The 22,162-nt window shown below is 38.0% G+C and overlaps 1 protein-coding gene and 1 non-coding gene across 5 annotated transcripts in view; both read right to left on the bottom strand.

Moving 5' to 3' along the window:
- DCC (DCC netrin 1 receptor) overlaps window positions 1–22,162 on the bottom strand; it is a 1,143,392-nt gene that overhangs the window by 330,622 nt on the left and 790,608 nt on the right. For all 4 annotated transcript variants that reach the window (XM_043558863.1, XM_043558864.1, XM_043558865.1 and 1 more), the window contains exon 8: window positions 12,624–12,780. In XM_043558863.1, the coding sequence (XP_043414798.1) occupies window positions 12,624–12,780 (157 nt within the window). The remainder of the gene's footprint in view (window positions 1–12,623; window positions 12,781–22,162) is intronic.
- On the bottom strand, window positions 15,124–15,227 carry LOC122471089. Its single transcript, XR_006294107.1, has one exon. It is a non-coding gene; the product is annotated as a small nucleolar RNA U13 (small nucleolar RNA).

Here is a 22,162-nt window from a genome sequence, read left to right as displayed (position 1 = left end):
TAAAAAATTTTTTTTAAAGACATAACTCTGGTTAGGCTGTATTCTCCTGAGCCTGAAGCCAATTCCTTCTCTGGTTTGTACTTACAATGTATTACAGTGTAATAGCTTTTCCTTTTTTTTTTTTTTTTTTTTTTTTTTTTTTTTTTGTCATTAGTTTTCCCCTTTCCTTCTTTCCATTGATAAGAGATACTCTTCTAACAAATGTAATCTCTCAACTCCATGCCCCAAACATTGTGCTGGCTGCCATTTTATGGCTAATACATCTCAACTCCTTGTGGCAAGATCCAAAGACCTTCAAGATGTGGCCCAAACCTTTTCACACTTACCTACAATGAGTGACCAGGCTCTACAACACCATAGCCATCTCTGCTTCCCCGGCTATTGCCATTCTGCCTTTCATTAGTTTTTAGTTTAGTTTAGTTTAGTTTAGTTTAGTTTCATTTATTCTGGAGTTATATTCTCCTGACTCATAGTTCCTTGTCACTTTGGTAAAAGCTTGTTCATTCTTCAAATCCAATTCAAAGGAAATCACTTGCTAGACATTTCCTACCATCATGTCCTCCGATTCCAGAAGCATTAAATCTCTCCCTTTCATGCTTTTGCTGATCTTGGTTTATAGATCTATTGTAGCACATATCACATGGTATTAATAGACATGCCTGTCTTCAACTCATTTGTGAATTACTTTAGAAGAGAAGCCACATTCCATTCACATTTTGTTGGCACTCAGCATATATACCCACTAAAAACTAGCTATGCTGCTGGGGCTCACAAATTTTTAAATGAATTCATAAATAAATGTAAAAAATTAATAGAATAACTGCATAACATTCCCACACAGTGTGATCTCCAGAATGTTTAGAGAGCTGGATTCAATTCCATTTTTCCACCTCAACTTAGTTGTGTGGCCTTTGGCATGCCACCTCACCTTCCTAGTTCTTGTTTTCATTATTTGAAAACAGGGCGGGATCTACTGAAAGGGGACTTTCTAATCTAATATTCTTTGTTGGGAATAAAAAATTGTGTGTGTGTGTGTGTGTGTGTGTGTGTGTTTTCATTGCATTCAGCACTTCCGCATTTACATTTCAGAAGTAAGTGCAATTTAAACATAACACTGTTTCTTACTGGATCATTTATAACATGTCCTTAGTGTACATATAACATGTCCTTAGTGTACATATTAGTGTACATATATTGTCTCGCCCAAGTGCACCAGGGTGTTAACATTTAGTTACAGGTGTGAGGTGAGCAAACAATGCTGTCTTGAGGTATCAGGCACCTAATTAGTTGCTTCAAGGGGATGAGTTACACTAATGGTGATTTATAGGGAAGGAACTATGCTATTTCTAATGGAAAGATTTTTAGCAACCCCTTTTTATCCATTCCATTTTCACGTTCATTTCTTTAGTGAGGACAAGAATGGTACAATGATGAGAAGATTTCAAAACTGAAATATGGTGTTTACTAGAATAGGGCTCAGAGCAATAGCAGCAGCAGTTACCCAATGCTATACTCCTTATGATTCCAGAACCAGAGAGTTTGGAATCAAGTGCTATCTTGAAGGAAAAGCAGTTTCAGAGATGACTTACCACCAGATAAAGCATAATGGAAAATGGAGATCATCTATTGGGTCAGAGGGAGTTTTGACTAAACTTTGGCTAAGAATTCTGTTTCTGGTTGAATTTTTAAACAGCATAGTACAAGGAACAGACTTGTGGAAAGTTTACTTTAATATATCTCTGTTTCAGTGTTTACTACGTGCCCAAGACACTAGTTACATAACAAATAGCTGCTGCAACAAAACATAAAACAACAACAACAACAACAACTATCTTTTCATGGAAAAAAAAGCTTTTTGTTTCAAGTTGTTTATTTTGTTTAGTTTCAGCCTCTGCCCCTTAATAAATATGACTCAGTTCTGAGACCTCTTCTTGGTTTTATTTCTCTTTGGGGTGGAGGGAGGACCCATTTCTCCTTTTCTAGCTTCAGTCTTCATCCATATGCTGACAAATTCCTGACACAGATACATGTTTCTGGCCCAAACTTCTTCTCTGAGCTCCAGCCAGTTTCCTTCTTCTGAAGGCTCTACTTGACATAACCACTTGAATGTACGTAAAAACCAACACATCTGAAGCTGAATTTATCATCCGCGTTTTCAAATCTGGGTCTTTTCCGGCATCCTAATGTCAGCGAGTTACCCTCCCATCCTTCCATTTAAATAAGCCAGAAAACTAGGAACTGTCCTTGAACACATCTGTTGTCTCACCATGAATGTCAATCTGTCACCTGCTCCTATCAATTTCACTTCCTAAATATCTCTAGAATGACATGTTTCTATTGCTTCATCTCTAGTGATCCAGCCTCAGTTTGATCCACCATCATTTACTGCCTGGACTTCAGCTATAGCCTCAGTGGCTTTCTGACATCCACTCGGCTGACCACATTGGTCTAACTTCCACTCTGCAGCAATAGCCATCTTTCCAAAATACAGATCTGACCATGGCATAGACACCATGCGCTTTCCATCTCTCATAAAGCACATTCCTTTCCTTCAGGCTCTTAATTCAGTGTGCAGTTATATATGCTTCAATGGAACAATCCTCTCAACGTTGCTAACCTGCCTCCAAAAAGACTGTTGGCTTCTCTATTCTTCCCAACACGGAGCTGGACACACAGGCAACTCACAAGTGAATAAAGGGTCATTCATTTGTATATGGCATTTATACAGAGCATGTTTTATTTTTCAGTAATCCTAAGTCCATTGGAGGAATTAAATCACCATTCTCTTATTCAATGATCTCAGAACATTTTGACGTAGAAAGGGCAGGGTTTTACATTTTACAGAGAAGCAGAGTGAAAGGGGGACTAACTTTGCCAGCCTTTAGGCCAGGACCAGAACACGGAGCTTTGGAATCTGAGTCTTGCTGTCTTTCCTTCACAGCACCCTCCCTTCATAAGCAGTTTCATCAGCTGCACAGTCGTCAGCACTGGGGAGCAGGGAAAGAATACATAAACGCCACGGTGAGAATGTAATGCACGATGAATTCTAAAATGAATCCTCTGTGTCAATCATGAAAAGGTGGCCTCTAATCCTGAGCGGTGAGCAGAGGTTTTCTGAGGCAGCATAAAGCAATGTAAACCATACAGGTCTGCAAGTTGGAAGACCCAGTCCAGCCTTTGTTCTGCCACAGAATGGGTGTGTGACCTTGAGCAAGTCAGGGGCTATCTTGGAGTCTTCCCTACTTCATTTGCAAAACGAAGATGCCGGTCCCTGGTCCCTTATCTGCCTACCTCACAGGGTCATTGTGAGGATTAAACTGAATGATGCTCATGAAAATGTTTTAATTCTCTCATCTGAACTCCCGCAGTGCTTCCCATGTGCCTCTTTTAGGAAATATCTTTTATTTTGTATGGTACAGTAACAAGATCGCTGGACTAGAAACCTTGCATTTAAATCTTTCTTCTAATATTTACTAGTTGTGTGGCTTCTTAGGCAATGTTTTTTAGATTTTCTGAACAGAGCAAGGCATGGAGATCTATAAAATGGAAACTATCATACCTGCCTTATCTGAGGATCAAATGGGCAAACGTGTGTAAAGCGATAAGGTCCCCTTTAAATATAAATTGGAGAACACTTATATTTCATTGATTTTATTTCTTTTTTTCAATGTTTATTTATTTTTCAGGGAGAGAGAGAGAGAGAGAGAGCGAGCAGGGGAGGGACAGAGATAGATGGAGACATAGAATCTGAAGCAGGCTCCAGGCTCTGAGCTGTCAGCACAGAGCCCAATGCAGGGCTCTAACCCACGGACAGTGAGATCATGACCTGAGCCAAAGTCAGAAGCTTAACCAACGGAGTCACCCAGGCACCCCACACTGATTTTTATTTCTAACGCACGCAATAATTTGCACAGAGAACTGGCTAACAAGAATTGAGTGCTTTTGGACACCAGGCGATAAGCAAATGTTTTAGGTACTAGCAGTTTTTAAAGTCGTCATAACCTTACATGTCAGTTACTATTATTATCCCATGTGAGCAATCTAAAGCACCAGTAATTATCCCAGGGCCACAATGCCAGTAAAAGTCTGAGCCAGGACTAAAATCCATGCAGTTGAATTCCACAGCCACATTACTTTAACCTTTTGGCTACACTGTTGTCACACTCCATAAGTAATTTTAGATTAGTGAATGGGAAGTATAATGTTCTATACGTGCATAAAAAGTTTGCTACTGCATTTATAACTGGTAAATAAATGATGGAAATCAACTTAGCCATTAAGTCATAAAACGATTGGGAAGAAGCCTATAGGGTAAATTCTTGTCATAATTCTGAAAATATCAAGAAAGCCAGATTCTCTTCCAGGTTAATCCAGCAACTATGTTAGGAGCAAGTTGGTGTAATGATTCACAGAACACCTGTTTTGGAATCAGGTCGGCATTACATCCTGGGTCCACAACTTACTATCTGTATACCAGAAATGTAAGTGGTCTTCTTTAAGACTCATGTGGATAATGTTTTGTTGTGAGGATGAAATAAATTAATTTATGTAAGATGCTTAGCCTGGCATCTGCCACAGTAAGTATTATTGAATACTCAATAATGCTCGCTCTCATCATGGATGCTTACTTTGTGGCCTTAGGCATGTGACTTACCCCTCCTCTATCAGTTTCTAAATGTCTACGTAGCAAGAAGTTGTACTATGATTTCAACAATGACTTTCAATTCTAACAATTTTTAGGTACAAGGAGGGGATAGCTGGATATCTGTGAAGCAATTGAATCTCTGTGAATCCTGGCTTTCAGGTTCTGGAATTTATGCTGCTCTCTCACTTATGAAATGAAAGTACCCAAGGGGCTGAATAAAAAAAAATGTTAACTATGGTACTTGTGTTATTGACACCATTAACCAGTCAGACAGATTAATGATAATCTGAGCTAGAGTAATTTGCCTGACAAACTCATTGCTAGTCTGAGGCAAATGTTAAATCCACCACCTTTTAAAAAGCTATTGTGTTAAGGAGCTAAATAAACCTATATGAGCAGATAAGCACCACGGCTAACCATTCAGAGACATATGGCATATATTCACTCTAGTTGAGAGCGAGAAAATGAACAGTGATATTGGAATCAAATTTCAAAATCCACTTTTATTTTCTCTCAATTAAAAAAAAGGCTTTTATTGAACTGCATCAGCTTATTCATCTTCCTCAGTAAAATAACTTGTTTTAGGGGCGACTGGGTGGCTCAGTCGGTTAAGCGTCTGACTTCGGCTCAGGTTATGATCTCATGGTTCGTGAGTTCGAGTACCATGTTGGGCTCTGTGCTGACAGCTCGGAGCCTGGAGCCTGCTTCAGATACTGTGTCTCCCTCTCTCTCTGCCCTTCCCCAGCTCACACTCTGTCTTCATATCAAAAATAAATAAAAAAATAATAATTTGTTTTACTTGTTAAAAAACTATCTATTAAGAACCACATCTGTCTCTCTGCCACCTTTATTGTATTAGTCCCAATCAGTAAGTGTCTACAGAAGTCATGATACTAGACACTGGGGATGGAATTATAAATAAGATCTAGTTTTAGTCAACAGAGTGGGAACAGGCAGGTACTCAAACACAAAACTGGACAAAAGGTAGGAATAATATAATAGTAATCAAAGTATGAGGGGAGGATTAAGGAGAAATTAATGACTTCTGAGCCTGAGAACTGTGGAGAGTTTCACATAGTAGCTGACATTTCAGTTAGGGTTTCAGTTCAACAAATATTTTGTGAGTGTTTATTATGGGTTACACATTGACCTAGGTACTAAGAATAGCTCAGTGAATAAAGGAGGTAAGAACATCCCTGCCCACAGGAAGCTTATATTCTGGAGTTAAGAAAGGGGAAACATGAAAAAATAAGTAGGAGGTGATAAAGCTGTGGATTAAGAAAATATATATGAATTAAAAAGGGCATAGGGAATGATAGGGGTCAGGTAAGGCATCCAGGAGAAGGTGCCACTTCACCAAAGACTAAGTGGAAGTTACAGATGATCCACATGGATGTCAAAGGGAGGAGCATTCTAGGCAAGCTGAACAAAATCTTGAGGGAGGAGGATTCTTGGTATATTTAGGAACTACAAGGAAGTCAATGAGACTGGAGAGAAGTGAACAAAAAGGTAAATAGCAAGAATAAGTGATGAGACCAGGAAGGTGACAATGGCCCAGATCAAGAAGGATTTCTGCTTATTCTATGAATGAGATAGAGAGTTACTGGAGGGTTTTGAAGCATAAAGATAACAGGATCTAAGGTATGTTTTAAAAGATTTAATCCAACTGTTGTGGTGAGAATAGCTTTGAAAGGTTATTGCAATAGTTTAGATGAGGCTTGATGGTAATAAAAGAGGGAAAGAAGTGGCAAGATTCAGTGTATATTTTATTTTTATTTATTTGTTTGACTTTAATTTTTTACTATGAAAAATTTTAAGTAACACAAAACTAGACAGAATAATATGATGAACCACTTTTATCCCATAACTCATTTCAAAACTGAAAATCATAGCCAGTCTTTATTATTATTTTTTAGCAAATACCAAGTATTATATTGTTTCATGGATCCAGGATGTATTTTGACAGTGCTGCAAAGACTTGAGGTTGTTTTTGGTTATAGAATATAAGAAAAAGAAAAGAATTAACAATTACTCCAAGGTTTTTTGCTTGAGTTATGAGAAATACGTAGATTTCACTGAGATGGAGAAATCTCTGAAATAATAAAGTCTTTGGAGGGGGGTTGAAGGAAACCAGGTATTTGGTTTTGTTGATAAGTTGTAGATGCTCATAAGAAATCAAGAGAAATCAAAAGAAGGAATCTGGATGTATGATTCAGGACTACAGGTAAAATTTTAACACCAAAGATATAAATTTGGAAGATATCAGCATACTGACAAAATATAAAGTCACAAATGGGGAAAAAAGAGATCTTCAAAGCCTAGGATCTGGAGTAATCCAATATTCACAGGTCAGGGAGATTTGAGGTAAATCTTAGATTACTTAGATTAGAGTATAACCAGGAAAGTATGTGTGATAGAACCCAAGGGGGAAATAAATGTCACTAAAGGGGTAGTGATCAAATATGACAAAATTTGCTTACTGACCAAGTAATATCAGAACTGGGAATTAACTATTGAGTTTAGCAACATGGAGGTCATTGGCGAATCTAGAAAAGAGCAGTTGCAGTGAAATGCTAAGGACAGAACCATGATTGGAATATGAAAGAAGGTAGTGGAATGATGTTAGACAAATCAAGGAATGTTGCTATTAGAGGGAATAAAGAACAGAGTGGTAGAGGAGGGAAAAATAGAATTGAGGGAAAATTTGTTGAGATGGAAAATACAACTGCATGCATGTATGATGATGGACATGATCCACCAGAGAGGGACAAACTGATAATGGTGGGAGAGGAAGAATAGCTTAAGTTTTGTGGTTTTGTTTTAAGAAAGGATGGAATCCAGAGCACGGTCAGTTTTTTTTTAATAGAAATTTGAGGAGATAAATTATATGCTTAAAGACAAGCTTGGGTATGTAACTCAGACATGGAAGCTTGTACAACTCTCCTTCTGACTGCTACTATTTCTAGGAAATTAGAAGCAAGGTCAACTAAGAGTAAGGGAAAGAGTAAAAATGTTGGAGATTTGAGAAGAAAATAAAAGGTGTGAAATATAAGTAGGAGCATGTTGTGAGAAAGACTGCCTGATATATAATCTCTATATAATCTCTAGCAGCATTAAGGGGCAACTTAATATGAGTAGTTTTGAATTTAAAAACTAGTCAGCATAATTATACATTTTCTTCTAGTTACATTCAGCTACAAGAGACAAGTAGAGAGTAGGTAGAAAATAACATTTACTTGAGTTGGCTTTTGCCAAGAAATTAATATGAAATTAAAAAACAGCAAGCAAAACTTTGGGGTGTATCAGTGTTTATAATAATAAGGCAGGGGTTTTAGCTGTTTAATAAGTGAAGGGAAACATAAAGGATGAGGGACCAAGAAAACACTGCAGAATCAACAACTTGTAGTTCCCTGTGTAATCAAAGGTGTGTTGTAACCAGAGTCCTAAATGGAAGACAGGAAAATAAGAGTCTAGAGAGTGAGATCAGAGAAAGGTGTGTGAACTTGAGATCATGAAGAGGTTGCAGGGATTGGTGTTAACAGGGGCCATGACTAGCCAAGGGGTATGGAGGACTGATCCATGGGCTTGAAAGATAAGAAATATTTCAATAGAAAGGGAAATAACTAAATGGTCTATAAGTAGGAAACAGTGAGCAGCTATGAAATGGTTCATACAAAATAGCAATTTATTATTGTTGTTGTTGCTATCATTATTATTATTACCACCGTTTGAGCTTCATTTTTGGCCTCTTTTCCGTATTTTCTCTGAGCTCACACTATTCTGGGTCCCCCTATTCAGCCTAGGTACAGTGACTTCCCTGGATGCTTTGCTTAAATTTCTTCAATTAATTCTCATAGAAATTCTGAGAGGTATAATTCATCTTCCTTTTGGCCAGCATAGCAAAGAGATGTTATTCCTGTCTTTAACATAATTAAATGTTCAAAAGTCACACATCTGGTAAACAATAGTACCATTTTTAAATCTAGCCATTTAGACTTAAGTGATATATATAAATGTTTATTTATTTTTGAGAGAGAGAGAGAGCATACGAGCAGGGTAGGGACAGAAAAAGAGGGAGACACAGAACCTGAAGCAGGTTCCAGGCTCCAAGCTGTCAGCACAGAGCTTGATGTGGGGCTCGAACCCATGAGCTGCGAGATCATGACCTGAGCTAAAATTGGACACTTAACTGACTGAGCCACCCAGGTATCCACAGATTTAAGCGACATATTTATAACCATTATAGGTTATAGGAACTACACTCTACCTATATACAGATTGGATATAGACTTCCATTCAAAGGACTTGGTAAATTACTATGTGCATGTCTTTATCTAGAAATTTTGTAATATTTAAATTTAAGAACATTCACATTTTTTTCATAGTAGAGGAAGTGATCCAAACTGTATTTCAGACAAATAACTAGAGACAATGAGGAGGATGGATTAGAAGGCAAGAAGCTATTGTCAGAGATCAGATCAGTGGTGATGGAGATAATACAGGGGGCATGGCTGAGATGTGGCCAAGGTAGACGTGACAACACAGGATGACTAATGGCAGAGCTGAGAGGCTGGGAGGAGTAAAATATGACATGGGTTTTTTGCTTAGCCAACAGAACGGAAGGTACTAACATAAACGAATAAAAGAGAGGAAAATATACTTAAATGAGTATAGTTTGGGGAAGGGTAAATTTAAGGTGACTCCAGGAAATCCATGTGGCAACATATAGACAACTAGGCAAGAATTATTACCTGTGGTTTTGGGCAGCTGTGCACACTGAGATCCAAAGACTCATCATAAAGCCACAGAGTTAAAGAGCTGGAGATAAGACTAAAACAAATGCCTACTTCTTTGTGGTAATAAGTAATCTTAGGAAACATAGGCTATATGTGTAGTACATATATTTCTTTCATTTTAAAGTCAGGTCAAATTATAAGAGAAAATAGAAACTTCAACATGATATACTTTATTGCTGTGGACTAGAAAAGAGAGCATTTTGAGACACAGCATGAGAGAAGTTGTACTGTTCTTTCTGATTATCATGCTATACTAAATACAACTCTGGCTAAACCAAGCTATATTGTCCCTTTTGAATCTTGAGTTTAAAGCACTCACACATTTGAGAGACTAGACTCAGCCTCACACTTAAATCCTGGCTTCCCCCCTCTAGTTTATTCCTCTACAGAAGAATGAATGGTGGGGCACCTGGGTGGGTCAGTCGGTTGAACGTCCAACTTCGGCTCAGGTCATGATCTCAGTTTGTGGGTTTGAGCCCTGTGTTGGACTCTGTGCTGCTAGCTCAGAACCTGGAGCCTGCTTTGGATTCTGTGTCTCCATCTCTCTGTCCCTCACCTGCTTGCACTCTCTCTCTCTCTCTCAAAAATAAATTAAAAAAATTTTTTTAAAAATGAGTGAATGAATGAGTGAATATGGTGAAAGCCAGGATTACTGTGAGCTCAGCCCTGCGAACAAGAGGATCCCTCTAGGGCACTTGTCATTTCTGCCTGTCTTTCATTCTACGTCTCTCTGTTTCTTTCTTTTTCACTCTCCCTCTTTAGTTCCCCCATGCTGCCATCACCCCCAAAATATTCCATCTATGTAGAAGTATCATACAGGTTACAATTCCCTTGGCTGGTAAACTTTACAGACAGTGAACGTAGTTCTCATTCAAGGATGAAAGAAGCTGCCACATTCCAGAAACCCCTGTCTCCCGTTTAGTGTCCAGTTTAGACTGGTTATATATAAGAGGAAGTTTAATGTGGAAGGGAAGACTTGGAACTCAGGACTTAGGGAAATCAACAGATAGACATTTATATAGACCCTAGTTGCCCTACCCAAATCCTCATCTGTTTAAGGACATAATGATGATGTTCCACACTTATGTGAGAGGCACAGAAGATCTGCAGAGTGCATTTGTCAATAGATGCTCTTCTGTACAGAATCTTGGGATTTGGCAACACAATGTTTCTCTGAAACAAATTGAGTTTTAACATGCTGATCTCTTCGATTGCCTTTAATTGGCAATCCAGAGAACCCAATAGTTGATGAAGTAGAGAGAAAGTAAAAAATGCCCAAAGAATAGAATGGAAAGGTCTATTCCAAAAGCTTCCTTGCTTTTCTGATTCCTTTTTTTAAAAAAGGTTATTTCAATCTCAGTTAGAAATACAATGTAATATTAGTTTCTGGTGTCTGATTCCTTCTAAGTTAAATGTTTATGGAGTGGCTTTATGCTTTAATCTTAAATAAAATTCCCCAAAGACCGAACATGCTTATATTCAAATGCACTTGCTCAAATGTCAATAATTAATAATATATAATAATGATACCAATTATATAGGCATTCAAGTAAATATTACAAAGTGCCATTTAAAACAGTATGGAAAACTAAGTATTATGTGAAAAACCTTTCTGTTATGGCACACTTAAAATGTTGGGTAAATTATTCAAAGTCTTTTTTTTATTTAAAAAAGTGGGTTTTTTTTTTATCCGTAATATACAGGCAGCAAAATAAGAGAATTATCATAGTGAGTAAGCAGACTTATGGAGCTGGTATTTGCCTGATGGTATGTGCCTATCAATAGAAGTCTAGAGCTAGGAGTTTTAGTAACCAATAGGAGAAGAGAATAGGAAATGAAGCTTGCAGATAAAGTAGGGTATATGGTTTGATTAGAGAGCCTCACATACAGCAAAGATCCTGAAAGAGCAAATCTCAGAGGGTGAAGTAGAAAAGGAAATTAGCCTCCTGAGAGAACTGGCAAATGTACAATCTCAGCCTTAGCTTAGTTGAAACAGAACAACCACAAAAAAATCTGAGAATTCCTTATCACAAGTCTGCATTTACTCATGTGAGTTGATGTGTTAAAAATAGCAGAAAAACAAATGTTATCCTATTTAATGGACTTTCTCATAAGCAATAAAATATCAGCATGAGACCCATATGGAGCAAGTAAACTTTAACAAAATTCTGGTTTATCATGCTTTCATTTTGGTAAAGCACATCCTCCCATAAGATTGTTCTTTAATACTTGGTCTCAAAAATTCCCTCAGAAAAATTTCTAAGGATTAGAGTTAACAATCAAGAATCACCTATACATGAAAAGAAACAAGCTACTATGAGGAAGAGTAAGCAGAAACAAATAGCTGAATTAGACTCACAAGGACTGCAGATATTAGAATAATCAAACATGGAATACAAACTAAGTAAGTTTAATAATTTAAAGAAATATAAAGAGATATTACACAGCTTATTCCTATAGAAGTGATTGGAATTTATCCAATATCTACATTAGGCTTACAAATAAAACTTCAAAATCTTAAAATCATGAAATATTTCAAGGAGAAAATGTTGAGAAAAATCGAGAACGGTAATCTTAAAACTAGACATATACAGATCACATTTGCCTACAAGTGACAAGTGAAAAGAGGAACAACATTTCTACCAAATACTAGACAATCTTGTATGACATTACATATGTATAATCCTAACAAAAACTTTGTAAGCTAAAGTATTATTATTTACTCTTTATTACACAGTAAAGTCAGGCTCAAAGAAGTTATGTGGTTTTCTTGAGATCACATGATGTCAATGACAGAATTGGGATTACAACCTGGCCACTGTGGTTCTCTCATACCCTGTTCTATCAATATACAGCCAAATTCTGTTCTCTGTTTATTACTTTGAAAACCAAGGACATAAAAAACCTAATTATCACAAATTCATTTGCTTGTCTTTTTTCAAGGAAGTTTCTGATAAATGATTTCATTTGATTCTATAAACAATCCCATTAGAACACACACACACACACACACACACACACACACACGCAATGGAGATATATCATCTCCACTTACTAATGAGTGATGGGCAGAGCTGAGATACCACATGGTATCCAAAGTCCCTTCTCAAGATCCCCTGCAGGTGCCTTTATGTCACAGTATGCATCTAAAGAGGTGGCAGATTGATACTGGTATGACCTACCTGTTGTCACCTTCTCTGGAGAAAAAGACCGTGAAGGTTTGAATGTTCCCTTTTGCTTCTGCAGGTGGGCGCCAGCTGAGGCGGACAAACCGACTGGAAACCAACACGGGGACCACATCTCTGGGAGCAGAAGGGAGGACACTGGAGCTTGGGATAGCTAGGAAGGAAGGAGAGGAGGTGGTCAGAGATGTTGGTGCCATGGGTGGGAGATATGCAGGAAGGCAGAGCAGACCCATTAGCAAACATAGAATGATCCATTCATAGATTATAAAGGAAGGAAGAAAACCAAGGAAAGCAAACAAACAGTAAATGGAATCAAAGCTCTATTAGAATTTCTTGGAGCTTATGAAAGGGTGGGTAATTAATAACATATATGATTCTACTGAATATTTGTCCAGTTTCCATTACTCATGGGATCCAGGACCATTAGCAAGTGTTCTGTTCAGGCATGATGCAGAGGAACATAGCCATAGACAAATGCCTCAGGTAACCAAGCAGTTATTACAAAAACCTCATTCCACTCAGAGCCTGTTCACCCTGTTTTAGATACAGTTTGAAGGAATAGTCATGTTTGAATAGAACAGTTTGAAATCAAAGTCATGGAAGCTACCAAAAAGTAGAAAGAGTTCTTATAGACTACCTGCTAGAAAGGAAATTACAGGAAAAAAAATTCTACCAGACATAAAGACATACAATTGTCCAATGCTTGTAGGGTACCACTGCATGTATAGCAAAATTTGGCAAATTGTTATTCACAGGAATAAATCATCCACAATTGGAGAACTCCTTTTTTAAATATTTGGGGCATTTACAATCTGTAAAGAAATTTTCTATCAGATGTGTGTTTGTATGTGTATGAATTCATAATTCATTCTCTTATTTTTTTCAAGTCTCCAAGGGGAGGAAACGTGTTTCACCCTGACAGGTGATGTCTATCCCTAAAACACAATGACACATTTGCCTACATTTAATCTTCAAACTGGATTGTGTGGGCTGCTTTCTTCAGTTCTTTTCAAAGCTGGTCTCCATCCTTGCATTCACTTTCTCCAAGGGCTGGCTGAATCACTATTCCTGAATCACTATTCCTGCTGTGCACTACACTCCTATTAGCTGGAAAATCTACTGGGGTGAGGGAGCCTATCTTCATTCCCAGTGGTTCCAGAAATATTATCAATTGACAATGCATACCAGTTATATAGAAGAAGAAGTTTTCAAGAGCTGCAGAAAGCTTTCAAAGTTATTCCTGGCCCCGTAGATACTTAGCACTTCTTTATAGGTGACAGTCCCCCTTACTTTTTTGGTCAACATAGTATTTGAAACAAATGGTAGACTGGTAGCAAGTTAGTCAATCTTTTGTGGCAGAGTGGTAAGGGGAGGGAGAAGATTGATGCCTGGACATGTAGCATCTGTCTCAAAAATGTGGGTGATATGAAGCTTCCTGATAAAAACCTACACTTCCCCACAACACGGACATCTCAAACTAGCACACTGAAGTGAATTTATCCTCCCCACCACCTTCACTGCCCACTCAGCCTGCTTCTCCCCACTCGGCCACTCAACTCAGTTGTGTCTACACTGTTCTCTCAACTGTACAGCCCAGAAACCTAACAGGTATCCCCACCCTTGACTCTCTCTCACTCATTCCTTCTAGGATTCCCCCTGTTGGACATCAGGTAAATCTACTCTGTGTTAGCTCCACTTACACACTTAGAGCCCCACCGTCATTTTGTCGTGTCAGAACTGCCACAGCTGTCTTCAAGCATCTCTGCTCTCCTTGCTCTCATCTCTCTCAAATGTATTCTCTGGACAGCCTCCTGAATAAGCTTGTAAAAAGACACATCTGGTCATATCCATCTACTATTAATTTATCCTCCGTGTCTACTCTTTACCTCAGGGAATCTCCAAACTTCACAATCAGCCTACTGGCCTGGCTCCTGTTTATCACTTTTCTTAGTTTGGCTTCCTCCACAAAGAGGACCTAAGAAAAGGATTTAAAACAAATCGTTTATTTGGAAGCTGATCCAAGGAACCACCGGAAAGTTGGGAAGTGAGACAGCAGGGAGTGAAGGCTAGAGAAAGTGAATTATCTGGCAGTCAGCATACTAGGAAACTGAACGGCAACTCCACTAGGGACTCTGGGGGCCAGTGTGGCATAGGCCTCAAAGTTATCTGTTCTGAGGCAAACAAGCTGAGATATTTATCTACCACTCTCCCACCACTGATTGAGGGTGATTCCAAGGGCATTAGCTTTCCTGCACAATAGCTTAGTGTGTTCCTATTGCCAGAAAAATACCATTTTGGGGAAAGGCTTGCAAGGTTTCCACAGTAAGCATCATCCGTTAGCTCTACTCATCCAGAAAGTATTCACAGAGTGCTTATCCAATGTCAGCCCTTCTAGGCCCAGAGGGGACAGTAGTGAACAATAGATGAAGGCATTCCTCATGCAGTTCACATGGAGGTTCCCTGGCTACCCACCCCACCCCCCCACCCCGGCCCCACACCTCATTTGGGTAATGTGCCGAGGTCATAACAAAGTCTGAGGGAAGCACATGTCACATGACAACGTGAACACCCAGTCATCACACCTATAAACGACAAGAGGATCTGAAGGCTCCCTGGCTTTTTGCTGCTTGCACTAAGCAGGCTCTCTCCATGAGGATACACGGGTGATTCCCCAAAGCCTCCACACAGTAGCTCCCACTCTACCAGACCCATCTCGTCCACCTAACTCCTGCTATCCCCTGTCACTTAGTTCAGTGTCGTTTCCTCTGGAAAGACTGATCCAAAGTATTTGCAAAATATCTAACAGATGATAGTTAATATCTATTATATAACAGGAATGTCCAAAGATCAATAAAATAATACAGAAACTTATTTTAAAGTAGGGTTCAACCTGACAGTAAAAGAAATGTGCATTAAAATAAAATCTAAAAAAGTCTGTCAGGATAAAGTGCATTTAAAAAAATCTGTCACAGTAGCAAGACTTTAAAGAATGTTAGTATCTACAGTTGGCCAGGATGTGACACTCTCTTACACTGTCAGTTGAAGTTTGTAAGAGTACAGTCTTTTTAGCAGTTCACTTGGCAAAATCCTTTAAAGTGAAAAATATTCATACCATCTGACCAAACATTCTCAGGTCTATAAATTTATCATTTTAAAAAACCTTAAGTAACCCATGCATCCTTGTGAAGTCATAGCTCATTTTCTCCAAATGTAATACCTATACATCTTACCAGTTTAAAGTAAATGGGATCCTTACACGATTTTTTTTAACAAAAGATTTTCTAAAAAGCAAATGTGATCAATGGTGACTTGCAAAAACCTTTGAGAACTCTCAAGAAGTTAGACAAATGACTTGGAAGAGAAAAGGGGACAAATTTTCAGTTCCTTTTTCCTCAAAAGCACCTCACGTAGAGATGGTATCACATCCGAAATGAGTTGACTTCCCCACCCATTCAGGGGCTGCCTAGAAGCAGAGCAATGAGAGCCTGCACAGAGACGCTGTTCTCCTCAGGCCTCCAGGAGTGCCTTCTCACAGAGCTAGTCTAGATGCAGATGACACAGATAAAGCTCAGAATAGAATGAATCGCGGACTCTTTTACCTCAGTTTAAACAGTCCTCATCTGAAAAGGAACGGACACATTTTTTAACAAAGAGATGGCTTCTTTCTTTATACAGGGAATTAATTTTGTTCGTACTAATCCTCCAGGCTTTCTCTCAACAGTCACTCATCTTCACATAAGGTCTCAATAAGGAACCAATCAGGACTTTTTTTCTTTGCTCTTGGAGGCCTAATCTCCAGTCTGGACCTAATCTCCCTGGCCCATTACTGTTGCCATGGTTACGGCTTCTTTATCTGTTGTCATGGAGAAGAAGAGGTGCATTTGCCACCCTATAACATAGTCTTATTATTTTTTTTTTGTTTTTGTAAAAATCTCTTTTTAAAAATTATCATAGTACAATCCAGGAAAAGGAAGTGATTTCTGAAAATAATATAAATCAAAAGAATAGTTTTAAAACTTTGGTTTCTAAATTACTAATTACTATTTCTACTACTAGTATTACTACTAATGACTACTACTACTATTTTATGATGTTATTGCCATAGCCTTGGTAACAATTATATCATTGGGTTAATTTTTCTATAAAGCCATGTTCCGTCTAGATATCAAAGAGGTTTTTTTTTTTTCTCTCAGGATTTTACTATATATTTACAGACATTAGTTTTCCTGTGAGCTTATTAACTGTCTGACCTCCACTTGCTATGAGGCACATGAAAGATAAGATGTATCACAAAAACACAAAAATATTTAATTGTGTTAAGCATCAAACCCCGATAGGCTTATTTCCTTATCATTCCCCATACTGTTAACTGAAATCCTATAAATGTGGCTGCCAGATCAACTACATTTTTTTTTCCACTGCATCTCCTTATTAGCTTGAAGATTGAAGTAAAATATAAACAGATAACATTAATGAAATGACAGGAACATTTAATTGTCCTCAGGGCAAACTCTATCTCTTTTCCTTTTGTATTCTTTTCTTATCATTGCTCCCTTGACTCCAAACTCTAGATTTTAATTGTCCAAATAGAGAAGTAGATAAAATTTAAGTTTTGGTTTAAAGTTTTTGTAGTTCACAAAGTAATTTCACAAACCTACCAAAAATAAGGTCAGCTGTATATGTGAAATTACAAAGCCTAACATTTTTTTTCTAAAGTTTCATGTTATTTTCAAAATTCAAAGAATCATGGCTTTTGAGCTAGTGTATTCAGAACTTTAGTAAAACTAAGAAATGTGAATTTAAAAAAATAGTGAATTGAAGCCACTTTTTATTTTAAGTTAATATGAGATAGAAGTTAATGATCTCTATAACATTTCATTAAAACTTAATCTTTACATAAAATAATTTATTGGGTTAGTGTCTAAAATTGAATAATCAACATTTATTGAATGTCTATCAAGCTCCTACTGCTATGCTTGAAATGAAGAATTATTTATTTTTAAACTGTGGATTTCTTCTAAGAGAACAGGGAACTAATTTTAAGGCATAAGGTGGATACATGTAAGACAATTACTAAGTTTGAGATAGTCTCTTATTTTTTTTAATATTTATTTATTTTTGAGAGAGAGAGAGAGAGAGAGAGAGAGAGAGAGAGAAGAAGCAGGGAAGGGGCAGAGAGAGAGAGAGGGAGACACAGAATCTGAAGCAGGCTTCAGGCTCTAAGATGTCAGCACAGAGCCTGAAGTAGGGCTTGAACTCACGAACTGTGAGATCATGACCTGGGCTGAACTCAGACACTTAACTGACTGAGCCACCCAGGCAAGATGATCTCTTATTTTTAAACAAATTCCATGCTAAATTTTCAGTAAGGTTGTTGTTTATAAATCAGAACACTTTCTCACTAAGCCATTTCTATTCTGTTCCCAGAAACATATTATTTTGCAGACTTCTTATTTTACAAACTATCATAGCAGTAGTGCCATGGAATTGGATCATGCATGTATGGATTTTCTTTGCTAAGACCAATTTATGTGTCCAATCATTAATCCATTCAATATTCATGGAGGGATTACTATGTGTAAGGCACTGCAGGAAGGGCTCTTTTAATCCATCTTCCAATTCCAGGGAGGAAAGCCGGCTCAGTAATGGGTAATTCTCCCTGCCCCAGCTTCACTGTAAGGACCTATCTACTCTCACCTCTCATATTGCTCCTCTCATCTCAAGCTCTATGTTCTCAGTTGTCTTGGGCAGGGGTAAACCTGAGAAGGATACAGTGGAAGGTCTCTGGGGTCACTGACCTTAATTAGTTTCATGAAGACCTCATGCTTTCACCTCTCCTACTTTTCTGTGCCACAGCCTGAGCTAGAATACTTCCCTCCAACTTCTCTCCTGCTCTGGGCTGGGCTTCTCCTTCAGGTTGCTGCTCAGGTATCATCTCACTGATTCCCACCTTGGCTTAGGAGCCTCTAAATCTAGACTCTCACAGGCTTAGGTGAAGTCCCCTATAGGCACTTCCTACTCTGAACTGCAATGGCCTAGTCATTTTTTTTTTTTTTTTGGTATCCTATACCAAATTATATTCTCTGTAAGAGGAGAAACCAAGTCTAAACTGTTCATCACTCTAATCCCTAAATCTAGCACCATACGTTTAGTGACATCCTAGGCATCCAATACATTCTTGCAGTGTTAGCTAAATGAAAGGCATTGCAAAATTGTGAAATTATAATGTTGAGACTTATCAGAAAATTCCCTTTCAGAACCCTCAAAAATGGGTATTTGAGATTATGTACTGGGAAGGAAGTGAGCTATTATTACAAGCTGGTCATACTAATCATGATTACTCTGCTAATAAATTACAAAGTAAATTAAAAAACTGAACTCAGAGGAAGCTTCCAAGGGAATGTAGATTTACAAAGAGACTATTTCATTTTGTACCAAATGAGAGGTGAACACGTTCCTAAAATCCAACTATGTGCCAAACAATGTAGAAGATGTGCTTGTACAGGAGTAATGCCTAAGAGAAATAATGTTTTCATTAAGAAGCAGACCAGATGCCTAAAAAGTTAATTTGAGTTAACTTGTACATCTAGAAAAGAACCTGGGGATCTGTTATAGGAAGTGTGATTTTTATCCCAAAGCCATATATCAAAGAGAATTGACAGGCCAGTGTTGCATGGTAAGAAGGATCACCTATGGCCACACAAAGATATATGATGAAAAAAAAAAAACTGTAAGGTGGTATTATATCAACAGAGATAACTACATCTCTCAGAGTTTGAAGTCTTTTCAAAAGACAAAATGAGAAGAAAATACTATCTGGTAAACTGGTCAACCTACACATGTGTGAATGAATTGTATTCTTTATTTTCACTTTGTTTATTTAATAAAGTACCTTTTAAAAGGGTTTATCCACAATAGAGTGGATTTCAGGCAGCTTGGGAAGGTGGCTAGTCCATCATTTATGTAAACTAATGCACTATACTAGAAAATTACAATTAAATAGAAGGGGCGTTGGATCCCTGCTCTGCTACTTTGTGACTACATAACTTGGAAAATTACTTAGCTTCTCTGATACTTACCCTCCACATTTGAAAACTGATCCAATTTATCTGACATGCAGGCCTATGTGCTGATATAAACTAGGTTTAAGGGCTGCTCACAGAACCTGGCATATGATATGTATTCAAGGAATTGTTATTATTATTTAATCTGTCTTCAGATCCAGAAAGCAGAAAGTCTGCCTCTGCTGGCCTAGTTTCGTGATATCTTGTTGGAAATCTAGGATCCTTACCAGAAAGGCTTTGGGAAGGATTTGGGCTAAATCTGATAGGTCAAGTGAGTTGGGGACAAGAGTGCTTCCTCCATGTAAGGATAAGACGTGGTCAGCTCAATCTCTCTCCCCATTTCGTTTATCAGGTTGCAAAGAAAATTCATCCTTTGTTTTCCCCTTTTTGTCAACCCACATGTCTACTTCAAGAAAAATGTACTTCATTTCAGGTCTCTTCATTCTCTGTATTTTCTTACTAATCATTGTGCCCTTTCCAGCTGTCTCTATTCCAAGGCTTTGTAAGGCTAACTTTAATCATCTCTCTCATCAATGTCTCTTCCTGGCATCTTTCACCAACTGTAGGAAAACTCCATTTCTACCCTGTCCCCAGCTCCTTTTGTTTCCATCCTTTCCCTTGAGTTTATGTCATTGAATTCCTAGTCATTATTTATCCCTTCTCCACGTCTAGGGACCTGGAGTGTGCCATTTCAATCATTCCCCTGTCACCAGAGCTTCCTCTAGGGATAAAGACTGACAAGCTGTGACATCTCCCCTCCCATCTCTCATGTGCCTTTATCAATGTTCACCTTATCCCAGCCATCTGGTGCTTTGTCCCAGGCTGCCATGTGATCCTTTTCTCCAGCCGTGAAGAACATCTAAAGAACACATGCATTGCTGATACAAATCAGTATGGTAGGCTTTAAGAGGCAGCGTTTTCCCATGCAATTTCCTTTGATAATAAGACACTACCAAAGTGAAATAGCTAACAAGCTGTGTTGTTAAGAAAAAATAATTGAATCAGTGCTAGGTAGTCTTAATTTTTTTTTTAAGTAACTGATTTTTTTCAGTAAGAAATTCAAGTTAAAGTAAGTTGAAAATAATACAAATTAAATAGGAAGAACTAAAAGTTCAAGCTATCCTCTTTAGTATTATAAATACTATTAAGAACTTTTACTGTTTCTGGATACCCAGTGACAAAAAAAAAAAAAGTGCAATCACATTTGATGGCTCATTGATTTCCACTAATGGCAAATTTCCAACTTTGTCCATGGGATTTAAAAACAAATTTTAAAATACTTTATTTAAAGTTACTGTCTAAGTGTAGCTGTAGAAATGGTCATTGCCAGGATGGGCTAGTTTCAATGTTCTGAAATGTCTTGGAGCGTGAGAGTTTCAGAATATGACACACTCACCAAATGCTATGTTTCTGATAGACGAGAAGAGAACGGGTGTGGGAGGCAGCATCTTAGGCCAGGAGCGCATTGGCAGGGCATGGAGGTTTATTAAGCATCTTGGCTCTAACCCCTAGGTACTCATCCTTGAATTTTATAGCCACCAAAACAAATTAAAGGGAAATAAAAAGAATAAAAGAGGATATAAAACTAAGATAAATTATTACTTATTCCAATTAAGTTTATAGAAGTAGAGCCTTATATCACCACTATGAAGCTGCTGCAAAATTACAGGGGTGCACAGAATGCATATGAAAGACATTTCCTTAGAACCCTGTTTCCTTTTGAGTTTGTCCTTCTAGGCCTACACATATCAGAGAAAGAGAAAGAGAAATAGAGAAAGAGAAAGAGAAAGATGGAGAGAAAGAGAGAAAGAGAGCATGCAAGAGTGAGAGAGGCTGCCCAATTCTGTTCTAGTCTCCTTTCTGGGAAGTCAGATGGGAAGCATGGAGAAATTGCAACCACAGGTGAATGACCACTCATGTAAGCTCATCTTTTTTTTTTCTTTCCTTTTTTGATGTATTACAGTAAGGGAGATGACAAACTGTAAACCATAAAAAAGGCTTATCAGGATACTTTCACCAACAGCCAAATTATGGAAAGAGCCTAAATGTCCATCAACTGATGAATGGATAAAGAAGATGAGGTTTATATATACAATGGAATATTACTTGGCAATGAGGAAGAATGAAATCATGCCATTTGCAGCAACGTGGAAGGGCCTGGAAGGTATTATGCTGAGTGAAATAAGTGAGTCAGAAAAAGACAGATATCATATGTTTTCACTCATGTGGATCTTGAAAAACATAAAAGACCATGTGGGAGGGGGAGGGGAAAAATAGTTACAAACAGAGAGGGAGGGAGGCAAATCATAAGAGACTCTTAAATACGGACAACAAACTGAGGCTTGATGGGGATGTAGGAGAGAGGGGAAAATGGGTGATGGGCATTGAGAAGGGCACTTGTTGGGATGAACACTGGTTGTATGTAAGCAATGAACCACAGGAATCTACCTCAAAAGCCAAGAGCACACTTTA

This window comes from Prionailurus bengalensis, chromosome D3, assembly GCF_016509475.1.
Source record: "Prionailurus bengalensis isolate Pbe53 chromosome D3, Fcat_Pben_1.1_paternal_pri, whole genome shotgun sequence".
Taxonomy (NCBI): Eukaryota; Metazoa; Chordata; class Mammalia; order Carnivora; family Felidae; genus Prionailurus; species Prionailurus bengalensis.
The sequence above is the reverse complement of the archived record's forward strand: the minus strand, read 5'-3'. Positions and strand labels throughout refer to the sequence as shown.